The 25,323-nt window shown below is 46.8% G+C and overlaps 2 protein-coding genes across 2 annotated transcripts in view; one reads left to right on the top strand and one right to left on the bottom strand.

The window, feature by feature from the left end:
* Positions 1-6,278: 6,278 nt before the first annotated feature.
* LOC134944109 (fibrinogen-like protein 1-like protein) lies at positions 6,279-11,421 on the top strand. Its single transcript, XM_063932676.1, has 2 exons — positions 6,279-6,339; positions 10,564-11,421. The coding sequence occupies exons 1-2, from the start codon at positions 6,279-6,281 to the stop codon at positions 11,211-11,213; spliced, it is 711 nt and encodes a 236-aa protein (XP_063788746.1). The 3' UTR covers positions 11,214-11,421.
* Positions 11,422-12,520: 1,099 nt separating this feature from the next.
* Positions 12,521-25,323, bottom strand: part of TMEM177 (transmembrane protein 177) — a 65,927-nt gene continuing 53,124 nt past the window's right edge. Inside the window, exon 2 of the mRNA XM_063933983.1 lies at positions 12,521-16,400. Within this exon, the coding sequence (XP_063790053.1) occupies positions 15,454-16,389 (936 nt within the window). The 5' untranslated portion in view covers positions 16,390-16,400 and the 3' untranslated portion in view covers positions 12,521-15,453. The remainder of the gene's footprint in view (positions 16,401-25,323) is intronic.

Here is a 25,323-nt window from a genome sequence, read left to right as displayed (position 1 = left end):
TCGTAAAAACCCACGGGTCCAGGTCCGTTCCGGGACTGACTGAAGAGTTTTCAGACGTGGCCCCACCGGTGTGGACTTCCGCAAGAGTCCCAGCGGCATGCGGTGGATGTGGCAGAACAGAGGATGATGTCTGCTCCTGTGATCTTGCAGAGGTTGCGGACCTCTTCCCTTTTCTCCCTCCTCTATCTGCAAAGAAAAGGGAATCTGTATCTATTGGGCCGAGATGACTGCATCCGACAATGATGCGTCATCATCCGTTGTGAGGGAACATAGGGCAAGAAGGTAGACTTACCAGCGGCAGCTGTCGAGATCAAATTAACTAGGCCGTCACCAAAGCAGGCTTCACCTTCATAGGGCAGAGACTCTATTTCTTCTCGGAGTCAGCCTTAGCATTACATTGGTGAATCCACAACGCCCTCCTAACCGAGACCGCCATGAAATTGGCCTGTGAACCCAATAGTCCTATATCCCTTGCAGTCGCACGAAAGTATGCTGCAGTGTTCTTGATATGACCCAACGTAAGGAGGGTATCTATATTGGATGACAAGTCATCCAACCAATTTACTACTACTCCCCCATGTGCATGTAATGGCAGGTCTATCCAACGTACGCGTGGACACATAACCAGAAAATAACGTATCTTTCTGTATACTATCCGCTGGATTTGTGACAGGGCCCCGTGCAGAACAGGGGGTGACTCCCACTTTATTCTGTCCGCGGTGGGAAAAGAATAAACAATCAGAATCCAATTGAGGATTTGAAACCATCTTGTCGGGGCTGACCTAGACTTTCTCACACAGAGCGCTCAGCACATGAGGAGGAATGTTACCTCAGCTTTCATTATAAATTTATATATATATATATCTATATAAAACGAGCACAAAGGACAGCGGCACTCAGAGGCTTAATGCAAAATTCTTAGTGTATTAAAAATAACACCTGATATCCAACGTTTCGGGGTTGGCACACCCCTTTGTCAAGGAGAAACAGCAATGACCATATATATCTATATATATATATATATATACCCATATATAGACCCTTTTGTCAGTAACAGCAGGGTCCTCAGTGACGTTAATACGTCCTTAATTTGCACTAATCATATACTTAATGCTCTCTTTATTATTTTTGTGGATCTAATCAGGAAACATTATGGTCGACATAGGAAACAGTATCCGTGTCGATATCAGTGAGTAATAACTGGGCAAAATAATCTGTTTTGCGACTCCCAGGGGTCTGAGGGAAATATAGCTATGATCTTCCATAGATATTTCTACGTCTGTGTCTGGGACACAGATTTTTGCAACCTTACTATATATATATATATATATTCATACATATATAGAGCCTTTCTGATATGCATCACATTATCATGCCAATTTTTACCCAGTCAGATATTAGTGGTGCCGACAGGGCCGCCCACACACGACTGTGTTCCCACTATATTTTCCATTTGGGAAAAAAACAAAAACATTCAGCCACTGACATGTTGACACACATGTACCAAGCCCCATCAGGAGTCCGCGGTGCCGACAGGGTCACTCCCACAGCCGTTTGTGGGAAGATCACTCAGCCTCAAACATGCCGACACACGTGTACCAAACACCCACCGACACACCGGGCATAGAGGGGACAGACCCACATTAAAGTCTGTCAGGGAAACACAGATGTAGTTTTCCAGCTCACAACCCAGCACTCAGTCCCGGTTCTGAAAACCTTTATATAATCAGACCTGTAGCGCTTTTATAACTAACTTATATTGCACCAAAACAACTGTGCATCCCCCCCGTTTTCCACTCTGTTATGTGTGAGGAAGGACCAGTGTCTCTACAACTCTGTGGAGAGAAAATGGCGCTGATGAGAGCTATGAGGGCTAAGCTACGCCCCCTTAATGGCGCGCTTCAGCCCCGCTATTTTTCATTATATTTATACTGGCAGGGGGTCAGGTTTTAGTGCCCAAGCACTCATACCAAACTTTTCCAGTCACATATGAGGATTTATATGCTGTCCAGGGCGCCCCCCCCCCCCCCCGTGCCCTGCACCCTACAGTGCCGCTGTGTGTGGGAGCATGGCGCGCAGCGCGATCGCTGTGCAGTACCTCGGAAGCCGTCACTGAAGTCTTCTTTTCTTCTTCTACTAACCTGTCTTCTGACTCTGCAAGGGGGGTGACGACGGGCTCTGGGAATGAACCCCTAGGCGTACCTAGTGTTCCAAACCCTCAGGAGCTAATGGTGTCCTGTAGCCAAAGAAGCAGAGCCTTTAAACTCACTAGAAGTAGGTCTGACTTCTCTCCCCTAAGTCCCACGAAGCAGGGAGACTGTTGCCAGCAGCCCCTCTGAAAATAAAAAACCTAACAAAGAAACTCAGTAGAGCTCATCAGAGTGCATCCAGTCTGCCTGGGCACAATTCTAAACTGGAGTCTGGAGGAGGGGCATAGAGGGAGGAGCCAGGTAACACCATTTGAAAGTCTTAAAGTGCCCATGTCTCCTGCGGATCCCATCTATACCCCATGGTTCTTGAAGTGACCCCAGCATCCTCTACGATGTATGAGAAAATAATATTATAGATAACTTTACCATTGCTAGAGGTTCTTTGAGGATCTAATTGAAAAATATGCCTCCAGCAATGCAAAGGAATCCTGTTTTAAGTAACATACATTGATTATACATTTTATATAATGTACTCTAGATTTTGCATCTTCTGATGTTAGGAGAAGGTGGGCAGCTGCAGTTGTGTATGAACTAGGCTCATGTATCTGAAGTTATCCTGATGATCTCGTTTTGCAGGACAATATTATTTGAGAAATGCCATGTACAAGGCAAATGTACAAAACTAAATTAATCGATACTGAATACCAATGTTCCTGATATCTCTCTCTGTTAGGGCCAATAGTGGTAAAAGTGAGAGTGAATGGTCTGACAAAAATATTTACTTATTACAAAACGGAGGTGGTATGAGCAGGTAACATCTCATAGGCTTATGTAAATTTCCGTTTTCAAAGTATTAAACACGCATACCCACATGGCACTGCGAGTAGAGAGGACACATAGGGGGAATTAAATTGTTGTTAGTGCTGGCAGCCAGCAGATGGCGCTCAACGGAGCCACTCAATTGTAGCTCTGTTCATGCACGATCGGCTGCCAGTGCCAGCTTTTCAACTTGTGCGAGTTGAAATGCGTAAAAAGTGACATGTTTGACCGCTCAAACGAGACTTTACGCGTCTCACCCATTAGTTTGGTTGGGTTTAGCCGTTTTAATCGACTAAACCCAACCTCTCTGGGTGTGGTCAGCACACACAAAAAAAGAAAAAACTGAATTGCAATCCGCGATCTTCTGTCATTTTAGAGACAAGAGATCGTGTGCACAAAAACAGAATTTTAATACCTACCGGTAAATCCTTTTCTCCTAGTCCGTAGAGGATGCTGGGGTCCACTTCAGTACCATGGGGTATAGACGGTTCCGCAGGAGCCATGGGCTCTTTAAGACTTTTTCAGAGTGTGAACTGGCTCCTCCCTCTATGCCCCTCCTCCAGACCTCAGTATAGGAACTGTGCCCAGGGAGACGGACATTTTGAGGAAAGGATTTACTTTTAATTTAACGGAGAGATTCATACCAGCTCACGCATCAACCATGCCGCACAACATGGCATTCAACATAACCCATGTCAACGGGCATGAACAATTGCAGCAACATACTGAAAATAATTGTAACACAACACTTGTGTAACTACAAAACTAACCACTGCAGGTAAAGTACGCACTGGGTCGGGTGCCCAGCATCCTCTACGGACTAGGAGAAAAGGATTTACCGGTAGGTATTAAAATCCTGTTTTCTCATACGTCCTAGAGGATGCTGGGGTCCACTTCAGTACCATGGGGTTATACCAAAGCTCCAGTATGTGCGGGAGAGTGCGGATGACCCTGCAGCACTGATTGACCAAACTTGAGGTCCTAACCGGCCAAGGTGTCAAACTTGTAAAACTTAGCAACCGTGTTTGCCCCTGACCAAGTAGCTGCTCGGCAAACTTGTAATGCCGAGACCCCCCGTGCAGCCGCCCAGGATGAGCCCACCTTTCTAGTAGAATGGGCATTTACCGAATTCGGCATCGCCAATCCTGCCGTGGAATGAGCGCGCTGAATCGTCCCTCTCATCCAGCGCGCAATGGTCTGCTTAGAAGGACACCCAATCTTGTTGGGAGTATACAAGACAAACAAACAGAGCCTCTGTTTTCCGTATCCGAGCTGTTCTAGCGACATAAATTTTCAAAGCTCTGACCACATCAAGAGACTTTGACGCAGTGAAGGTGTCAGTAGCCACTGGCACCACAATAGGTTGGTTTATATGGAAAGCCGAAACCACCTTCGGAAGAAATTGCTGACGAGTTCTTAACTCTGCCCTATCTTCATGGAAAATCAGGTAAGGGCTCTTGTGAGACAAGGCCCCCAACTCAGACACCCGCCTTGCGGATGCCAAGGCCAACAGCATGACCACTTTCCAAGTGAGAAACTTCAAGTCTATCTCCTGTAGAGGTTCAAACCAATCTGATTGAAGGAACTGCAACACCACATTAAGGTCCCATGGTGCCACCGGAGGCACAAATGGAGGTTGGATGTGCAGCACCCCTTTCACGAACGTCTGAACTTCTGGAAGGGAGGCCAATTGTTTTTGAAAAAAAAACTGATAAGGCCGAAATCTGGACTTTGATTGAACCCAATTTTAGGCCCGCATCCACACCCGCCTGCAGAAAATGGAGAAAACGTCCCAACTGAAACTCTTCCGTAGGAGCCTTCTTGGATTCACACCAAGACACATACTTTCTCCAAATACGGTGGTAATGTCTAGACGTTACTCCTTTCCTGGCCTGAATAAGAGTGGGGATGACTTCTTTGGGAATACCCTTTCGGGCTAGGATCCGGCGCCGCCAAACATAGCCACGGTAAGTCTTGATACACGCACGGCCCCTGCTGCAGCAGGTCCTCGCGAAGAGGATGAGGCTGAGGATCTTCTATGAGCAACTCCTGAAGATCTGGATACCAAGCCCTCCTTGGCCAGTCTGGGACAATGAGGATCACTCGAACCCTTGTTCTTCTTATGAGCTTGAGAACTTTTGGTATTAGTGGAAGTGGAGGGAAGACATACACCAACCGAAACACCCACCGTGACACTAGTGCATCCACTGCTATTGCTTGAGGGTCTCTAGACCTGGAACAATATCTCTGAAGCTTCTTGTTGAGACGAGATGCCATCATGTCTACTTGAGGAACTCCCCAAAGACTTGTCACCTCTGCGAAGACTTCTTGGTGGAGGCCCCACTCTCCTGGATGGAGATCGTGTCTACTGAGGAAGTCTGCTTCCCAGTTGTCCACTCCCGGAATGAAAATTGCCGACAGAGCTTTTGCATGTCTTTCTGCCCAGAGGAGGATCTTTGTCACCTCTGCCATTGCCGCTCTGCTTTTCGTTCCGCCCCGACGGTTTATGTACGCGACTGCTGTTACATTGTCCGACTGGATCTTCACGGGTTGATCTTGAAGAAGATGCACCGCTTATAGAAGGCCGCTGTAAATGGCTCTCAATTCCAGAACGTTTATGTGAAGACAGGTTTCCTGACTTGACAATTTTCCTTGGAAGCTTTTTCCCTGTGTGACTGCTCCCCAGCCTTGGAGACTTGCATCCGTGGTTACGAAGACCCAGTCCTGAATCCCGAACCTGCGTCCCTCTAGTAGGTGAGAACTGTGTAGCCACCACAGGAGCGAAATCCTGGCTCATGAAGACAGGATTATCTTCTGGTGCATATGTAGGTGGGATCCGGACCACTTGTCCAACAGGTCCCACTGGAATACTCTGGCATGGAATCGGCCAAACTGTATGGCCTCGTAGGCCGCTACCATCTTTCCCAACAACCGAATGCATTGATGGATCGACACTCTTGTTGGTTTAAAAATTTGTTTGACCATTCTCTGGATTTCCAGAGCCTTTTCTACTGGAAGAAATACCCTCTGTACTTCTGTGTCCAGTATCATCCCAGAAAGGACAATCTTGTCGTCGGTTCCAACTGCGACTTTGGAAAATTCATGATCCAACCGTGTTGTTGGAGTATGGACAGGGAGAGTGCAATGTTCTGCACCAACCGTTCCCTAGATCTCTTTTATCAGGAGATCGTCCAGGTAAGGGATTATATTGACGCCTTGCTGTCGAAGGCGGACCATCATCTCTGCCATCACCTTGGTGAATACCCTCGGTGCCGTGGAGAGTCCGAACGGCAACGTCTGGAACTGGTAATGGCAATCCTTCTACTGCGAATCTCAGATAAGCTTGATGAGGATAAATGGGATCATGTAAGTAGGTATCTTTTATGTCCACTGACACCATGAAGTCCCCTTCCTCCAGACTGGAAATCACTGCCCTCAGAGATTCCATCTTGGACTTGAACCTTTTCAGGTAGAGATTCAGAGATTTCAGGTTTAAAATTGGTCTGACCGAGACGTCCGGCTTCGGAACTATGAAGAGGCTTGAATAAAACCCTTCTCCCTGTTGTGACAAGGGCACCAGGACAATGACTTGATCCTGAAATAATTTCTGAATTGCAGCTGTTACTACTTCTCTGTCCGGGAGAGAAGCTGGCAAGGTCGATTTGAAAAATCGGCATGGTGGGACGTCTTGAAACTCCAGTTTGTAACCATGGGACACTATTTACAAGACCCATGGGTCCAGGCCAGATTGAACCCAGAGCTGACTGAAAAGTTTCAGACGTGCTCCCACCCGAGCAGACTCCCGCAAGGGAGCCCCAGCGTCATGCTGCAGATTTGGCAGAAGCAGGGGTTGATTTCTGCTCCTGTGATCCTGGGGACGCTGTGGACTTTTTTCCTCTTCCCCTCCCTCTACCTGCAAAGAAAGGGGAACCTTTACCCTTTTTGTATCTGTTGGGCCGAAAGGACTGCATCTGAGAGTGATGTGTCTTTTTCACCGGCGCAGGAGCATAAGGCAAGAATGTCGACTTACCAGTGGTAGCCGCAGAGACTAAAGCATCCAGCCCATCTCCAAGCAAGGCCTCACCTTTATACGGGAGAGCCTCCATATTTCTTTTGGAATCTGCGTCAGCATTCCATTTGCGAATCCACAACGCCCTCCGAGCTGAGACTGCCATGGTATCGGCCTTTGAACCCAAGAGCCCAATATCTTTCATGGCTTCTAGCATGTATGCAGCGTCTTTGATATGACCTAACGTTAGGAGTATCTCGTCTCTATCTATTGTGTCAATTTCAGATGACAAGTTGTCTGACCATTTTTCGATAGCACTACTCACCCACGCACAAGCAATGGTGGGTCTGAGTAGCGTACCATTGGCCACATAGATTTTAACGTAGTCTCCAACTTGCGGTCTGCCGGCTCCTTTAGTGAAGCCGTCCCATGCACAGGGAGAATCACGTTTTTAGTTAATCGTGACAGGGCACTGTCTAAAACGGGGGGTGACTCCCACCTTTTCCTGTCCTCTGCCGGGAAGGGATAAGCAACCTGAATTCTTTTGGGAATCTGAAATTTCTTTTCAAGGTTTGCCCAAACTCCCTCAAAGAGAGTATTTAGCTCGTGAGGAGGGAAAGTAACATTCATTTTCTTTTCCTTATAAAAATAAGCCTACTCCTGAGGTAAAGGAGGGGCTTCCGTAACTTCTAAGACCTCCTTTATAGCAACAATCATATATTGAATGCGTTTTGCCAATTTAGGATCTATTCCCCTGGAATCACTAGTGTCGACACAGGAATCAGAGTCCGTGTCGGAATCAGTTTGTACTTTTTGTGCAAATGGCCTCTGGTGTGACCCAGAGGGGTCCCCTGTGGATGAAAAGGCAGAACTATGAAAAATCACATCTTCCACTGATTTTCTCCAGTTTTCTGCATCAGATTTATCCAATCTCTTACTGATATGATTCACACTATCACGTAATTCTTTCACCCATTCAGGCTTGTGGTGTGCCGGCAGCGCCACCACATTACAACTCTGTGGCCCTCATTCCGAGTTGTTCGCTCGCTAGCTGCTTTTAGCAGCATTGCACAAGCTAGGCCGCCGCCCTCTGGGAGTGTATCTTAGCATAGCAGAATTGCGAACGAAAGATTAGCAGATTTGCGAATAGAAAATTCTTGGCAGTTTCTGAGTAGCTCCAGACTTACTCTTACATTGCGATCAGTTCAGTCAGTTTCGTTCCTGGTTTGACGTCACAAACACACCCAGCGTTCGCCCAGACACTCCCCCGTTTCTTCAGACACTCCCGCGTTTTTCCCAGAAACGCCAGCGTTTTTTCGCACACTCCCATAAAACGGCAAGTTTCCGCCCAGAAACACCCACTTCCTGTCAATCACACTCCGATCACCAGAACGATGAAAAATCCTCGTTATGCCGTGAGTAAAATACCTAACTTTTGAGTAAAATAACTAAGCGCATGCGCTCTGTAAACCTTGCGCATGCGCAGTAAGCGACTAATCGCAATATAGCGAAACTCGGCAACGAGCGAACAACTCGGAATGAGGGCCTGTGTCCCTAAAATGGCTCCCTCAAGGGAAGAGCTCAGTCTCAGACATGTCACACACGTGCACAACCACACCACAGACACTCCGGGACTTATAGGGGACGGACCCACATTAAAATCTGTCAGAAGGACACAGAAAGGATTTTGCCAGTTCACAACTCAGCGCTAGTGATATAATCCCTGTGTAACACAAAATGCCCACAGACCTGTAGCGCTTTTATAATGACAAATTCACCATACAGCACCAATTTATACTGTGCCCCCCCCCCCGTTTTGCACCCTGATACTTGGTTCAGAAGTGGAGGAGAACCAGCGTTCTTCTCTCCAGCTTGCTAGGAGAAAAAATGGTGCTGAGCAGTGTGCTGGCTGACTGAGGAAGCCCCGCCCCCGTAATGGCGCGTTTCCCCACAACTTTTCAATACCATTTTTTATACTGGCAGGGGTAGGACTGTGCCTCAGCATCTTATGTCCCCTTGTTAGCCAGTTTTGAGTAGGTTCATGCTGCCCAGGGCACCCCCCCCCCCCCCAGCGCCCTGCTGTGCCTATGTTGATGGGTAGCATGGCGCGCAGCGTTCCCGCCCGCTGCGTGGTACCTTTTAGCCGTCACGATGATTGAAGATCCTCTTCTGTACACTCACCTGTCTTCTGACTTCTGGCTCTGTAAGGGGGGTGACGGCGGGCTGTGGGAGTGAGCGCATAGCCGCAGCTAGTGTTCAGTACCCTTCAGGAGCTAATGGTGTCCTGTCAGCCAGAAGCAGCGCCATGAAACTATTCAGGAAGTTGGTTCCTACTTCTGCCCCCTCAGTCCCACGAAGCAGGGAGACTGTTGCCAGCAGTCCTCCCTGAAAATAAAAAAACCTAACATAAGTCTTTTCAGAGAAACTTAGTAGAGCTCCCCTGGAGTGCATCCAGTCTGCCTGGGCACATTTTCTAAACTGAGGTCTGGAGGAGGGGCATAGAGGGAGGAGCCAGTTCACACTCTGAAAAAGTCTTAAAGTGCCCATGGCTCCTGCGGAACCGTCTATACCCCATGGTACTGAAGTGGACCCCAGCATCCTCTAGGACGTATGAGAAACAATTGATTCCCCCCTAATACGGTTTCAGTACAACAAATAGGAAATGTTTGGCTGCCTAATTCTGACAGACAACAAGCACTGTAATTTTTAACATCAGCACATTAACATTTCCGAAGAAGTAGGCAGCGACCCATGAAACAGTAATTTGTAAACTTTAATTGACTCAAGCCTATGAGAGGTTACCTGCTCATACCACCTCCATTTTGGAATAAATATTTTTTACGAACCATTCACTATCACTTTTACCACTATTAACCTTAACAGAGAGAAGCATCAGAAACATTGGTAATCAATAGAGATTCATTTAGGCTTATAAATGTCTTGTACACCATATTTCTTATATAATATTGTCCTGCAAAACGAGATCATTGGGATAACTTCAGATACATGAGCCTAGTTCATACTATGGGGGTAATTCAGAGTTGATCGCAGCAGCAAATTTGTTAGCAGTTGGGCAAAACCATGTGCACTGCAGGGGGCAGATATAACATGTGCAAAGAAAGTTAGATTTGGGTGGGTTATTTTGTTTCTGTGCAGGGTAAATACTGGCTGCTTTATTTTTACACTGCAATTTAGATTTCAGTTTGAACACACCACACCCAAATCTAACTCTCTCTGTACATGTTATATCTGCCCCCCCCCCCCCCCCCCTACAGTGCACCTGGTTTTGCCCAACTGCTAAAAAATTTGCTGCTGCGATCAACTCTGAATTACCCCCTATGAACGTATGATATGAGAGTTTACAGAAGTACTTTATGTGAATTAGAGAAAAATAGGAGCCAAGTACTGTATGTTGCAATTTGCTTTTGGATGAAGAGTTTAAAGAACTGTATTCTCTAAAACATACTTAAAGCAGAGCTGCAGGGTATAGCTGAACACTGAATTCAAATACCATATTTAATTATATCTGGACATATACTGTATCTTAGGCGGGATTTCATTTATTACAAACACATGTTTTTTCAGTCTTTTTCACCAGGGACTGCGATGAACTTTACCAGTTGGGACACAGGAAAAATGGTGTTTATGTGATTCGTCCAGATGGCTCCCCCTATCTGGTGGTTCAATGCCACATGTATGATTGTGGGGGATGGACGGTCATTCAGAGAAACAGATATGACACTTTAATTACATGGAGTGAATCTTACACAGCCTATGAATATGGCTTTGGGAACATTGAACAAGATCACTATCTTGGTAACCATTATATTCATTTACTGACTGCTCAGAAGTGGAATAAAGTCAGGTTCCTCCTAGTTGATCCCCAAAACAAGACCAGACACGCGGACTATGACAGCTTCCATTTGACAAATGCTACTGACAACTACCGGGTGAGGCTCGGGATATATGATGGAGATGCTGGTGACTCCTTGTCTTCAGGTGCCCTGAAAAATCTACATGATAATATGAGGTTCTCCACCTATGATAAGGACAATGATCGGCTGTATAATAAAAATTGTGCTGATGAACATGGAGGTGGCTGGTGGTACGATTCCTGCTATGATGCCCAACTCAACAAGAAGGATGGACTCCACTGGAAAACGCTTTGTGACCATAACTGCAGGAGCTCGCTCATTTTAATAAAACCCATTCGCATGTATTGTAACAGGGTGTAAACTGCCTCTAGCTGTGCCGGCTATCTACAGTATAACATACATGCCAATAAATTCTCCATGCTCGGCTTGCAACTCAGCAGTAAATTCTCTCCTTTAATTAACATTTCCTAGCAGCCAATGGCGGGGAAAATCTTCAGATCCTCCAGTGCATTACCCTGGTTACAGCTTGCTACGGCTGCACTAGATGTTCACCAATTACAAGTGTATTTCTAAATGACGAATAAACAGCAATGTGTTAAGAGAGTGTGTCATCACGTTTATATTACTACATAGGGGTATATTCAATTGCAGTCAAAAGCTGCCATCTGCCGGAAAGACAACAGTTTTCGACTTTTTTAGGTCGGAAGGTGTTCCAACCTATTCAATAGACCCCAGAATTTTCTGACAAATTGGAATAGCCGCCGATACGCGTGCTTCTGTTGGAAACGAGGCCAAATCCGACAGGTTTTGGTCCTGTTTCCGACAATGTCAATCCGACTTTTTAAAAAGTCGGATTGACACTGTCGTGACCGGGCCAAACCTGTCGGGTTTGGCCCGTCAGCTATTGGTAGCTGAGAGGAGATGGGGGAGAGCAGGAACCCAGTGGCTACAGCAGCATAGCAGGAGGATGGGCACTGCCGCCGCTCACAGCAGCGTCCACCCGGCTTCAGCAGGCGAGGTCCCGCTTGCTGGAGCCAGGTGGACGCTGCTCCATCCTCCTGCTAAGCTGCTGCAGCCGCTGGGTTCCTGCTCTCCCCCTCTCAGCTTCCTCATCTCCTCAATCCGACTTTTTTTAAAGTCAGATTGAGATTGTCGGGAACGGCCAAATAGGTCCTGTCGGAATGGATCCGACTTTAATTGAATATACCCCATAGTTGATTGTAAAAATAGTGTAAACAAAAAAAAAATCAAAAACACAAAAATTGTGAACACAAACAGCGTATACTGCACATTTGCCGAGCCATATACATCTCATGCACCTGGTTTACATTGCGTCATCATCCATCACCAACTGTTTGTCTTCTCTAACAGGTGCAAATCAGGCATGCATGTATATTTCTGCATGTCTGCAAACGCTGCATTTGCATAAACACACTATTACTGTACTCAGCCTATGTTAGACCTCCCATTTCTTCCCCTATCTCGTCTCTCCAGTCGTAAAGAGTTGTTAGGATTTGTGCCGGTCTACAATCTCGCATGTTCAAGTGTTTGCTCTCTGTGCATGCATAGAGCAAAATAATGCAAGGTACCCTATTCGACAGGCACAGTACTCACTCTACATCACCACCAATGGGACAAGATTACCCCTAAAGAAAATGTGACAATAGGACAATAGGAATCATTTAATAACAATGCAATGGGTCTGATGTGAAGGATATGTTGTACCTTAGCAATATGAAACAATAGACAGTTATCTTATTTATATACTTTAGTTTGTTCATGGGCTGCCATCCATTTTATCTAAAGCACATGACAATGTAGTTCCTACAAGAATCAATTGTCCTTTTTATTATCTTTAGTTAATCTCCATTAAAACTAAAGTCTTATGAAAAAAAGGTCTGCTTTTTACTCTGGTTACCTATAGCTAGGCTTATCATACTATCCCACCGGGACACTAATTAATTACACCGGTTCTGTGGCTAGCTGACTTCATGCCTGCATTTCACCTGGTTTTAATCATCCACAGAACCTGTGTAATCCATGAGCGTCCCGGTGTAAAGAGATACAGTAGTATGGTAAGCCTACCTATAGCAAGGCACATAGGGAAAGCATTTTCAGGGAGGGTGTCCGACGTCAGCTTCGGCCCCAATCAGCCTGTTCTCATCACACTGGAGGAGTAAGTCCTGGGTTGCGCACAAACTGCACACACTAGATTTTCGCAGGTCAACATACACATGCCATCTCAAACTTGCACTGTGAATTTACACTCCCCCTGGAGGCAGCAACTATCTGATCGCAGGACAGCAAAATTAGCAGATCAGCGGTCAGATCTGAATTACAGTACCCCCATAGTTGCCATGGCATTGGTAACCACAGTCACATGACATAAGATTTAGTGTGCAGAGTTAGTATGGAATGAACATCTTCAAATGCATGCTAATAGCACAATCCCGCTCTTTTCTCTGCCATCACATGATCAGTGAGGTGCTTTCTGAAAGGCTATGACTACGGTCACATAATATTCTCTTGGCAAGAGGCTTCAGATGTTTCCATGTTAGAGACACTTTCTTGAAAACACAAAAAAGTCAACATCCAAAGAGAAATTTAGAACGGGGAGACTGAGATATAGGAAGTCATCCTGAACAAAAACCTTCATATTACAAGCACTGGACTAATTCAGATGTGGTTGGAGTTGCTATAGCACTAATATGGTGATGCAACAGGAGACTCCATGCCTCTTGCTGCATTACCGATCTGAGTTGCGTCGAGGGACGCAGTATCAGATCATTTCCGATACCATCGGCCAACTGTGTGACTCATCTCTCTGACAAAGATCCTGATCTCGTCCCTCCATGGCAACGCAGCGATACGTCTACATTTTCAGAAACGGAGGCCGGCTCTACTCCTCCACCGCCCTCCAAACGGCAACAGGCTGTCAATCACCGACAATCTGCTGCCGTCCTGCGTGGCAGGACCTGTTTGTTGTGAACATCGGTACTTTGCGGTGCAGGACAGCACTCCGTCCACATTTGAATCAGACCCACTGTGCATACAGTACCTACTGTATGAAAAGAAAGTCTACAGTATGTGGAATTGCAGCTTTATAAGAGTAGCACACAGTTTTCCTTTCTTTTAAGCGATTAGCTTATGACAAGTTTTGTGGATATGTGACCACTCCATCTAAGAATCATGGACAGCACTGACCAACCTGAACAAAAAGTCATATCCTGCAAAATACAAGCTGCATTAAGAAGACCATTATACAGCATTTCCCAAATCATCCCCTAGCTTCATGTTTTCCATATCTCCTTGCTGGAGCATAGATGTATTCATTAATGCCTAACACATTCCAGAAAATCCACAGGCTGTACTAATTATTTGCAATTAGGTCGACAGGCAATAGGATGACCCAGTATGGTCGACATGGTCAAAAGGACATCAGGGTCATTAGGTCGACATGTAAAAAAGTAGACAATTACACAGCACTGACCCTCTGACCCTCTTGAGAATACCGATGCCAGAATCCCAGAAGGGTCAGAGGAGACAGACTCTGGCATCCTGACTGTAAATATAGCTGGTACAAAGGAAGAAAAACAGCCCCCTTCGTGCGCTTGAATATTAGTAGCAGCCCCTGGAGGCAAACAGAACCTTTCACCGTGATTCAAACAAAACTAAAACACTATAACGATAAGATTTCATATCTATGTGAGAGGGCCTAAGGAAATAAAAACAGCATTTGTTTTTAACAGGGTTACGCTATGCCTGTATTTTATTTATTTTAGTGATGTTCCATCAATGAACTATCTGTGGAATTGAATCCTGCTGTATACTAATTGTGTAAGCAATTTCTTTGTATTGAGGGTGTCGAGTAGAGCCCAATTTCTTTGTATTGAGGGCGTGGAGTCACAACTTTATAGTGTAAATATAGCTGGCCGATTAGGGTCAGAGAGAGGGTTTAGGCGCCACCCGGGAGAGGGGGGGGGGATTATTAGAGTTATGCTGCAGGGCAGGTGGGGGGTTAGGTATAGGCACCAACGGAGGAAGGTTAGGGTTGGGCAGTAAGAGGGGAGGTTAGGTGGTAGTGGAGATGGGTGAAACGTATTTACTTACCCCCATTGGGTTTCTAACTATCGGGATACCGGCATCTGTATTCTGACTGCCAGCATCCTGTGCGCCGGGATATCATACTGGACTCGTTTATAGATAATATTGTACTGAGTGGAAGACATACATATTTTTCTACAAAGCTCCAATTGAAAATATGGGTATTATTTACAGGAATTGTTATTTATCCAATACTTTAGTCATCTATTTGCAGCAGAAGGACACTTACTTTTTAATGGTATAAGAGGTATCTGGCATATTAAATGATCGTGAAAGTGTAATGAGGTAAATCCATATATCTCTATGAAACAAGTGTCAGTAAACCTGTGTTTACTCGTAAATATTTTTTTCTCAACAAAAGATCATCTATAGATCCATATACATAACTTAATACAAGCCAATTTAAATACATAAGGTCCAATCCATAAACTATAATGTTGCTGCTGCCTCAGTGAAAAAGTCACCATTTTCTAGTAGTCCACTGTCCAAATCCTGATCATCCCTGCTGCATTTCCAGAGTGTGTTGTATCCGGTCCCTCCTGGAGGTATATGGGGCATGCTTTAACCGTAGTTTATGTTTGGGAAACAGATTGCCACTCGGTGCATAAATAGCTTCACCCTCCTTACCCATAATAGCCCGCAGGACCCTGTTACGTGCCAGTATTTTCTCATAAAACTCCAATCCACCTTGGGAATAGGATTTAGAAATTGTGGCTGTTTTCAGATCAGACTTGTAATCCAGCCACTGACTCACTGCATCGTCACACAAGAAATAGAATGTAAATCCAAGCACAACCGCGACTAAATTGAACACACCCCTCAATAACACAGGGCCAGAATACACGCCTAGAAGCTGCTTAATTGCCACACTGGAAAGGCACACACTAGATAGGCAGAGAGGGGCAACAGAAGCCTGTAATATCTGACCATTCATCTGTGCATGTACGACTTCCCTAGCCAAGGAGAACTTCTGAGCTTTTTCTGATAAGGTTAATGAGTCTCTTAAATGGATTCCAGCTTCGCTTTCCCAATCTACCTCCTTTCCATTAATCACTAGCATACGATTAACAATTCCAACTCCGCTGTTCTCTGTATTGTTGTAATTTGCAGGTATTCCAAGCAAACACCCTTGAGGAAGCCAGGGTATACCAGCACTCACAGGCTGAAACCCGTAGGCAGCAAAAGGGGTGAACCCAGATGATGACACCAACTGGACCTCTTTGAAAATATCGTGAAAAAGTCTCTGCTGTGTTCCAGTGAGCTGGGATAATTCTCCTTTTGACCAGCCCTGATACAATTTTCTGAAGGTTTGCTCTGGGAAAAGATGGTAGGATATATTTACGGTAAAAAGGCCAACAGAGGATACAGCAAGCAGCTTTCCTTTGTGCTTCTGTGTAAACATGCAGAGCTTCATGAAAAGTGGGTATGCCATGTTCTCAAAACCTGACAATTGAAAAATGTATGGTTAGAAACATTCAAACATCACATTTGGACAATCCATCATAAATAAGCATAAAGGTTGGACTTCTATGTTTCAGTGATCGCGCAGAGCCAAAACAAGAGTGGGTCTCAAGGACCCCTTACTTTAAAAAATTGGGGTCCTATCAGACCTTTCCTGGGTCCCATCAGAATGAAGGCAAATACTATTTTTTTTTTTTTTTTTTTAAGACCGGAGCTTAAAACACAGTAGTTGCAGCATTGCTATTAAAAGAGACATTTAAACACATGGTGGGCAAACACTACTAAAGTGATGCCAAACGTGGGAGACAGTCACAAGAAAGTATAGTTGTGCTCCCAAAAGCAGCTTATCTTTTTCTTTTGGGAATGCAAAGCCCTGCTATATAAACCTGTGTATTTTAATTTAAATGGCTATTTATATGTATGAGATTTATGGTAAGAACTTACCTTTGTTAAATCTCTTTCTGCGAGGTACACTGGGTTCCACAGGGATAACATCGGGGTGTAGAGTTGGATCTTGATCAGAGGCACCAACAGGCTAAAAGCTTTGACTGTTCCCAAGATGCTCAGCGCCGCCTCCTCTATAACCCCGCCTCCGTGCACAGGAGCTGAGTTTCGTTAACCAGTCCAATGCAGTAGCAGGCAAAAGAGACGACAACCGTTAGTAGCCACGTACACCACATTCTCACGACAGGAGAAGGTATCAGCGGCCAATGCCATACAAACCCAAAGAAGCTAAGTGCGTCAGGGTGTGCGCCCCGTGGAACCCAGTGTATATTGCAGAAAGATTTAACAAAGGTAAGTTCTTACCATAACTCTCCTTTTCTGCAGCGGGGTACACTGGGTTCCACAGGGATAACATCGGGGATGTCCTAAAGCAGTTCCTTATGGGAGGGGACGCACTGTAGCGGGTACAAGAACCCGGCGTCCAAAGGAAGCATCCTGGGAGGCGGAAGTATCGAAGGCATAGATACCTTATGAACGTGTTCACTGAAGACCACGTAGCCGCCTTGCACAATTGTTCAAGGGTCGCACCATGGCGGGCCGCCCAAGAAGGTCCAACCGACCGAGTAGAATGGGCTTTGATGGTAGCAGGAGCTGGAAGACCAGCCTGCACATAAGCTTGTGCAATCACCATTCTAATCCATCTGGCCAGGGTCTGCTTATTCGCAGGCCAGCCACGTTTGTGAAAACTCCAAAGACCGCTCTTTGGAGGACAAATCAGGAGAGATAAAGGCTGGAACCACAATCTCTTGGTTAAGGTGGAAAGAAGACACCACTTTAGGTAGATAACTAGGGCGTGTCCGAAGCACCGCCCGGTCACGGTGAAAAAAAAACAGAAAAGGTGACCGACAGAGACAATAGCCAACAGAAACAAAACCTTAAGAGTAAGCCACTTAAGGTCCGCGGACTCAAGCGGTTCAAACGGAGACTCTTGCAAGTCCTCCAGAACCACCAACAAATCCCATCTGCAACACACCCTGAGTGAATGTATCCGCAACACACCCCGAGTGAATGTATGAGCATCAGGCAGAGTCGCAATTTTTCTCTGAAACCACACTGACAAGGCAGAAATATGAACCTTGATGGAGGCCAGACGAAGGCCTAAGTCTAGGCCCTGTTGCAGAAAAGCCAAAAGTTTGGCCGTACTAAAACTTGAAAGCGTCATGATTGTTAGATGCGCACCAAGCAAAGTAAGAATTCCAGACCCTATGATAAATCCGAGCCAAAGCCGGCTTACGGGCCTTCAACATGGTTTGAATGACTGCTTCAGAAAATCCTTTGGCCCTCAGAACTGAAGCTTGAAGAGCCACGCCGTCAAAGCCAGCCGGGCCAAATCTGTTATACACAAGGGCCCTGAACGAGGAGGTCTGGGCATTGCGGGAGTAGAAGAGGACGCTCTATCGAGAGACCCTGTAGGTCTGAGAACCAATGCTGTCTGGGCCACGCTGGAGTGATCAGAAGTAGGATTCCTCCTTCTTGCTTGAACTTCCTTATTACCCTGGGCAGAAGTGACACCGGAGGGAACACGTACGGCAGCCAAAAGTTCCATGGAATTGCCAGTGCGTCCACGAACGCTGCTTGAGGATCCCTTGTCCTTGCTCCGAAGACCGGAACCTTGTGATTGTGTCGAGACACCATCAGGTCTACATCTGGTAGGCCCCACTAGGAGTTGAAATACTTCCGGGTGGAGGCTCCACTCTCTGGCGTGTACGCCCTGACGACTGAGGAAGTCCGCTTCCCAGTTGAGGACCCCCGGAATGAACACTGCCGATATGGCTGGCAGATGGCGTTCCCCCCATTGAAGAATCCTGGACAATTCCATCATTGCTATGCGGATTCGAGTGCCGCCTTGATGATTTATGTACGCCACCGTGGTGGCGTTGTCAGACTGTACTTGAACAGACCTGTTCTGTATGAGATGCTGGGCCAGGTTTAGAGCATTGAACACTGCCCGCAATTCCAGAATGTTCATGGGGAGGAGAGCCTCCTACCTGGTCCACCAACCCTGAAGAGAGTGTTGCTCCAACACTGTGCCCCAACCTCACAGACTGGCATCCGTCGTCAGAAGGACCCATTTGGAGATCCAGAAGGGACGACCCCTGCTCAATCGATGGTCCTGTAGCCACCAGCTCAGTGACCGACGAACTTCCGGAGATAAGGAGATCATGTGAGACCTGATCCGGTGAGGCAGGCCGTCCTACTTGGCAAGAATCAGCTTCTGCAGAGGGCGGGAATGAAATTCAGCGTACTCTACCATGTCGAAAGCTGACACCATGAGGCCTAGTACTTGCATCGCCGAGTGTATCGATACTTGCGGGCGAGAGAGGAAGCATAGAATTCTGTCCTGAAGGTTCAGGACCTTCTCCTGAGACAAGAACAACCGTTGGTTGTGAGTGTTCAACAATGCCCCCAGGTGCACCATGCTCTGAGCAGGGACCAGAGAACATTTTTTCCAGTTGATGAGCCACCCGTGGGTTTGCAGAAACTAGCCAGTAAGATCCAGATGACGAAGGAGAATTTCTGGGGAATTCGCAAGGATCAGCAAGTCGTCCAGATATGGTAGGATCCTGACACCCTGACAGCGGAGTAAGGCCGTCATTACCGCCATGACCTTTGTGAATACTCGCGGAGCCATGGTCAATCCATAAGGTAAGGCCCAAAATTGATAATGGAGGTTGTCAATAGCAAACCGAAGGTATTGCTGATGCGACATGGCAATAGGAATATGGAGGCAAGCATCCTGTATGTCCAGGGAGACCATAAAGTCCCCGGGCTCCAAAGCCAGAACAATAGAGCGAAGAGTTTCCATACAAAACTTGGAGACCCTCACAAATTTGTTCAAGGACTTGAGGTTGAGAATGGGCCGGGAGAAACCATTCAGTTTCGGGACTAGGAACAGCGGTGAATAGTACCCCTTGCCTTTCTGAGCCAGAGGCACCGGCACTACCACTCCTGTGTCCAGGAGGGACTGTACCACCAAATGAAGAGTTTTTGTCTTCACCTGATCCGAAGGGATGTTTGTCAGGCAAAATTGATGAGGGGGACGCGTCACTGACCTGGGTTGGGAGTGTTGAGAACTCGGGGGTTCTTCCGATGGTAGGGAAGAGGAACCACAGCTGGGCCGGAGCAGGGATGGCCGGATGTAGGTTTTCCTCATGCAGAACTTAGCCGTTGTAACCGACGTGTAATGCTAAAGAATTAGTTGTGGCTAAGGCTTGGGGGCGATGCTGAAGTACACAGAAGAATGAAGAACTTGTGAGCAATGTTGAAGAAATGAATGAAGATTTGAGAACGATGTTGAAGCACACAGAAGAATGAAGAACTTGTGAGCGATGCTGAAGAAATTAATGAAGATTTGAGAACGATGTTGAAGCACACAGAAGAATGAAGAACTTGTGAGCGATGTTGAAGAAATGAATGAGGATTTGAGAACGATGTTGAAGCACACAGAAGAATGAAGAACTTGTGAGTGATGCTGAAGAAATAAATGAGGATTTGAGATTCAGTGTAACTCTGGAAGTTTGGGAGTCGTTCCACTTAGGGATACCCTGTAATACTGGAAGCACAGGAGGTGTCCCTCTGAGAGATACACTGTAACGCTGGTAATGCAGAGAATGTCCCACTGAGTGATACACTGTAACGCTGGTAGCACAGGGACTTTCCCACTGAGAGATACTCTGTAACGCTGGTAGCACAGGGAATGTCCCACTGAAAGATACTCTGTAACGCTGGTAGCACAGGGAATGTCCCACTGAAAGATACTCTGCAACGCTGGAACACAGGAGACGTTCAGCTTGAGAACACGCTGAACGCTGCTAGCACTGGTGATCATTGGAGAAAACGATACTCAGGCGCCGGGGCTCTGTACGGCGTCTGCCTTTGAACTTCCCGCCGTCTCCTGATTGGCGGAAGGGGCCCGATGACGTCACCCGCTCACCACGCTCTTGTGGATGCCGGGCGCAATGGCGGCGCCCACACCCCGGGAACCCGCCGGAGGCTGCGCCAGCAAGACGCGACGACCTGGAGCCCACCGGGGGCGACGACCGCCGGGAGACCCAGCGCACCCGGAGCGGTAAGCGTGGCAGCCGCAGCGCCGCGAGTGTGACAGTACCCCCTCCTCTAGGAGTGGCCCCTGGACACTTTCCTGGTTTCGTTGGATGTTTAGAATGAAAGATCCGGACCCATCGGGGAGCAGTGACTTCAGAAGCTTTGACCCAGCTCCTCTCCTCAGGACCATAACCTTTCCATTCTACCAGATACTGTAAATTCTTGTGAAGATAACGAGAGTCAAGAATAGTTTTGATTTCAAATTCTGTTCCAGCTTCAGTCTCTACCGAGGTTGGGCTAGGAGACTCCGAATGAAACCGATTTAAAATGAGGGGACGAAGGAGAGAAACATGGAAAGAATTTGGTACCCGAAAGTGGGAAGGCAATCCCAATTTGCAGACAACAGGGTTCAGGACTTGCAAAACGGGGTAAGGACCGATGAACCTCGGAGCAAACTTCATAGCGGGTACTCTTAAATGAAGATTGCGGGTAGAGAGCCATACCCTGTCACCAACTTTGTATTGAGGAGCTGCTCGCCGTTTTCTATCCGCAAAGAATTTGTAGCGGCCAGAGATTTTCTTGAGATTAGCATGAACCCTACTCCAGATATGACTGAAGTGCCGAAGAGTGGAAGCTGCAGCAGGAACATCCTCCGAAGGAAAAATTGGTAATTCTGGGACTCGTGGATAGAATCCGTAATTAATGAAGAATGGGGACTCACCAGTGGAAGAGTGGTACAGATGATTATGGGCAAACTCGGCCCAGGGTAACAGTTCCACCCAATCGTCCTGTGAAGGAGAGAGATAAACGCGGAGAAAAGTCTCTAAATCTTGATTGACACGTTCAGTTTGCCCATTGGTTTGTGGATGGTAAGCAGATGAGAACTTGAGTTTTATTTGTAAGGCTGAGCAGAGGGCCCTCCAAAATCTTGCAGTGAACTGTACCCCTCGATCAGAGACTATCTCCCAAGGTAACCCGTGCAGGCGGAAGTGTTCACGAATAAACAGTAAAGCCAACTTGGGAGCCGTTGGTAAACCGGTCAATGGAACAAAATGTGCCATTTTTGAAAAGCGGTCAATAATCACCCAGATGGTATTGTAACCCTTGGAAAGGGGTAATTCGGTAACAAAGTCCATAGAAATATGGGTCCAGGGTTTCTTAGGAATGGACAGTGGACGAAGCAACCCCGCAGGAGGCAGACGAAGAGTTTTGTGCTGAGCACATTGAGGACATGAATTGACATAATCTTGTATATCCTTCTTCATGGTGTCCCACCAATATGACCTTCGTAGAAATTCACACATTTTTTTGAACTCCAGGATGACCGGAAAACTTGGAGATATGAGCCCACTGCAGTAACTTTGGTCGAAATTCAACTGGTACAGACATTCTCCCAGGAGGAGGACCCAGAGAGGTGGAAGCTGCTGAAATAGAGACTGGACTGAGAATTAAACTCTTTTCAAAGGAATTCTCCTCATCCGAGGCCATTAAAGAACGAGACAGAGCATCAGCCTTAGCGTTAAGAGTCCCGGCCCGGTACTTAATAACGAACGAGAACCGAGTGAAGAAGAGTGCCCATCTAGCTTGATGGGGATTCAAGCACTGGGCCGTCTTGATATACAACAAGTTCTTGTGATCGGTGTAAATAGTAATTAGGTGTTTAGCACCTTCCAATAAGTACCTCCATTCTTCTAGGGCAGATTTTATTGCTAAAAGTTCCTGATCTCCAATGGTGTAGTTTCGTTCAGCAGGAGAGAACTTACGAGAATGGAAACCACATGGATGTAACTACTTCCCATCAGAAGAGTACTGTGAAAGGACGGCACCGATGCCTACTGAGGAAGCATCGACTTCCAAGAAGAATGGTTTTGAGAAATTCGGTTGTTGGAGTACCGGAGCAGACATAAAGGCTGATTTCAACCGGGCAAACGCTTCTACAGCTTCGGAAGACCAGAGACTTGGGTCAGACCCCATTTGGTTAGGGCAGTAAAGGGTGCAACGATGGTAGAAAATCCCTTAATGAATTTCCGGTAGTAATTTGCAAAGCCCAGGAATCTTTGTACCGCTTTCAAGGAGAGAGGCTGAGTCCAGTCCCGAATGGCAGTGAGTTTTTCCGGATCCATGCGAAGCTCCGTACCCGAGATGACATAACCGAGGAACGGAATCGGACGGGACCTCAAAGATACATTTGGAAATCTTGCCGTAGAGACGATTCCTTCGTAAGCGAAAAAGTACTTCTTTGACCTGTACTCTGTGCTCTGTAAGATTCTTAGAAAATATCAGAATGTCATCCAAGTACACCACTACGCTTTGGTATAACATATCTCGGAAGATTTCATTTACAAATCCCTGAAAAAAACGGCAGGGGCATTGCTGAGGCCGTCTTCCATTCGTCCCCGTCGGATACGTATCAGATTATAGGCTCCTCATAAATCAAGCTTAGTGAAGACGTGGGCTCCACAAACCCTATCAAATAGTTCAGTAATTAGCGGCAAAGGGTATTTGTTCTTAACGGTGATATCGTTTAAGCCACGATAATCAATACATGGTCTTCACGAAAAAGAAACCTGCTCCAGCCGGGGAGGTAGAGGGGCGAATGAATCCTTTCAGTAGATTAGATTTGATATAGTCCGACATAGCTTGGGTCTCGGGTAATGACAAGGGATACGTGCGTCCCCGGGGTGGCATTTTCCCTGGGATAAGCTCAATGGGACAGTCCCAGGGTCTATGGGGTGGTAACTGATCGGCCGCCTGTACCGAGAACACATCTGTGAACTCACGGTAGGCCTCCGGAATGAGCTCCTCATCCGACTTGGAAGATGCATGGAGCGGGTAAACAGGAGTGAGACAACTAGAGTGACAAAACGAACTCCAGGACAATATTTGTGACGACTTCCAGTCGACGTGAGGGTTGTGAATTTTAAGCCAAGGTAGACCAAGAACAAGATCGTGAGGCATCTCCGGAATTACTAGAAACTCCAAATGTTCTTGATGCAGAGCTCCGACCTGCAGCTTGATTGGCTCTGTGCGACTTGTAATAAGACCATTAGATATTTTGGTACCATTGATGGCAGTCAACGTTATAGGTCGTTTGACAGACTGTAACTGTAAACCCATACTCTGAACACAAGAAAGAGAAACAAAATTCCCTGCAGCCCCAGAGTCCAGCAGGGCCTTAACAGGTTTGGCTATAGACTCAGAAAACAGAGACACGGAGAGTAAACAATCCACTGTCGGAGAAGATTTAGATGTAACCCCTAACTTAACTCCTCCGGAACAAGCTAGGCCTGCCCGTTTCCCGGACGGGACTTGCAGAACTTGAAAAAGTGATCCGCGGCTCCACAGTAGAGGCAGAGTTTACCCTCACGACGGCGCTGTCGTTCCTCCGGGGACAGCCGGGATCGGTTGATTTGCATGGGTTCGTCCGGACTCGGGGTAACTGTTTGCTTAGGCGGGAGAAGCCGGAATCTGGATCGATCCGACCGACTACGTTCGCCACCTCGTTCCTACATGCGAAGATCTACCTTGACACAGAGTGAGATCAACTCTTCTAAAGGATCCGGCAGATCCCTAGTGACCAGCTCATCCTTCAGACGGTCAAAGAGCCCGTTCCAGAAAGCGGCCCTGATAGCATCATTATTTCAGCGTAGTTCTGAGGCAATGGTCTGGAAGTGAACCACATACTGTCCCACAGAACGGGAGCCTTGACCGATTCGGAGCAGGTCTGAGGAAGCAGCGGTCGTTCTGCCGGGCTCATCAAAAATCCTTCGGAATGACGCGATGAAATTAGTGTAACTGGAAACCAATGGGTCAGATCGTTCCCACAACGGAGACACCCAATCCAACATTGAACCTTCAAGCAAGGAAATAATGTATGCCACTTTGGACCGATCCGTGGGGAAATTGTGTGAGAGAAGTTCAAAATGCACCTCGCATTGGTTGAGAAAACCACGGCAATTCTTTGGATTCCCATTAAAGCGAGAGGGAGTGGGAAGCTGAAGGCATGACCTGGTTCCAGCCGAGGACTGAACATTACTGGAGACGACTACTGGAGCGGGTACTGGAGCAGGAGCCGGAACTACTGAGGCCAGGGAGGCCTGAATTTGATCCAGCCGGCCGGATAATTCCTGGAGATACTGCATCACCTGGCTTTGTGCCGCCTCCTGACTCTGAACTCGGGAAGCCAAGTTTTGGATGGCGCTTGACTCTGGGTTCCGATCCCCCGGGTCCATGTGGCCTGAGTATACTGTCACTGACCTGGGTTGGGAGTGTTGAGAACTCAGGGGTTCTTCCGATGGTAGGGAAGAGGAACCACAGCTGGGCCGGAGCAGGGATGGCCGGATGTAGGTTTTCCTCA

This window comes from Pseudophryne corroboree, chromosome 7 (genome assembly GCF_028390025.1).
Source record: "Pseudophryne corroboree isolate aPseCor3 chromosome 7, aPseCor3.hap2, whole genome shotgun sequence".
Lineage (NCBI taxonomy): Eukaryota > Metazoa > Chordata > Amphibia > Anura > Myobatrachidae > Pseudophryne > Pseudophryne corroboree.
The sequence above is the reverse complement of the archived record's forward strand: the minus strand, read 5'-3'. Positions and strand labels throughout refer to the sequence as shown.

What these genes read in the sequence shown, in the direction of transcription:
- LOC134944109 (XM_063932676.1), top strand. Translation starts at nt 6,279, where the DNA reads ATGGCAATCCTTCTACTGCGAATCTCAGATAAGCTTGATGAGGATAAA. An exon ending in GGATAAATGGGATCATGTAA is followed by an intron (nt 6,340 to 10,563) that starts GTAGGTATCTTT and finishes ATGTTTTTTCAG; the next exon opens with TCTTTTTCACCAGGGACTGC.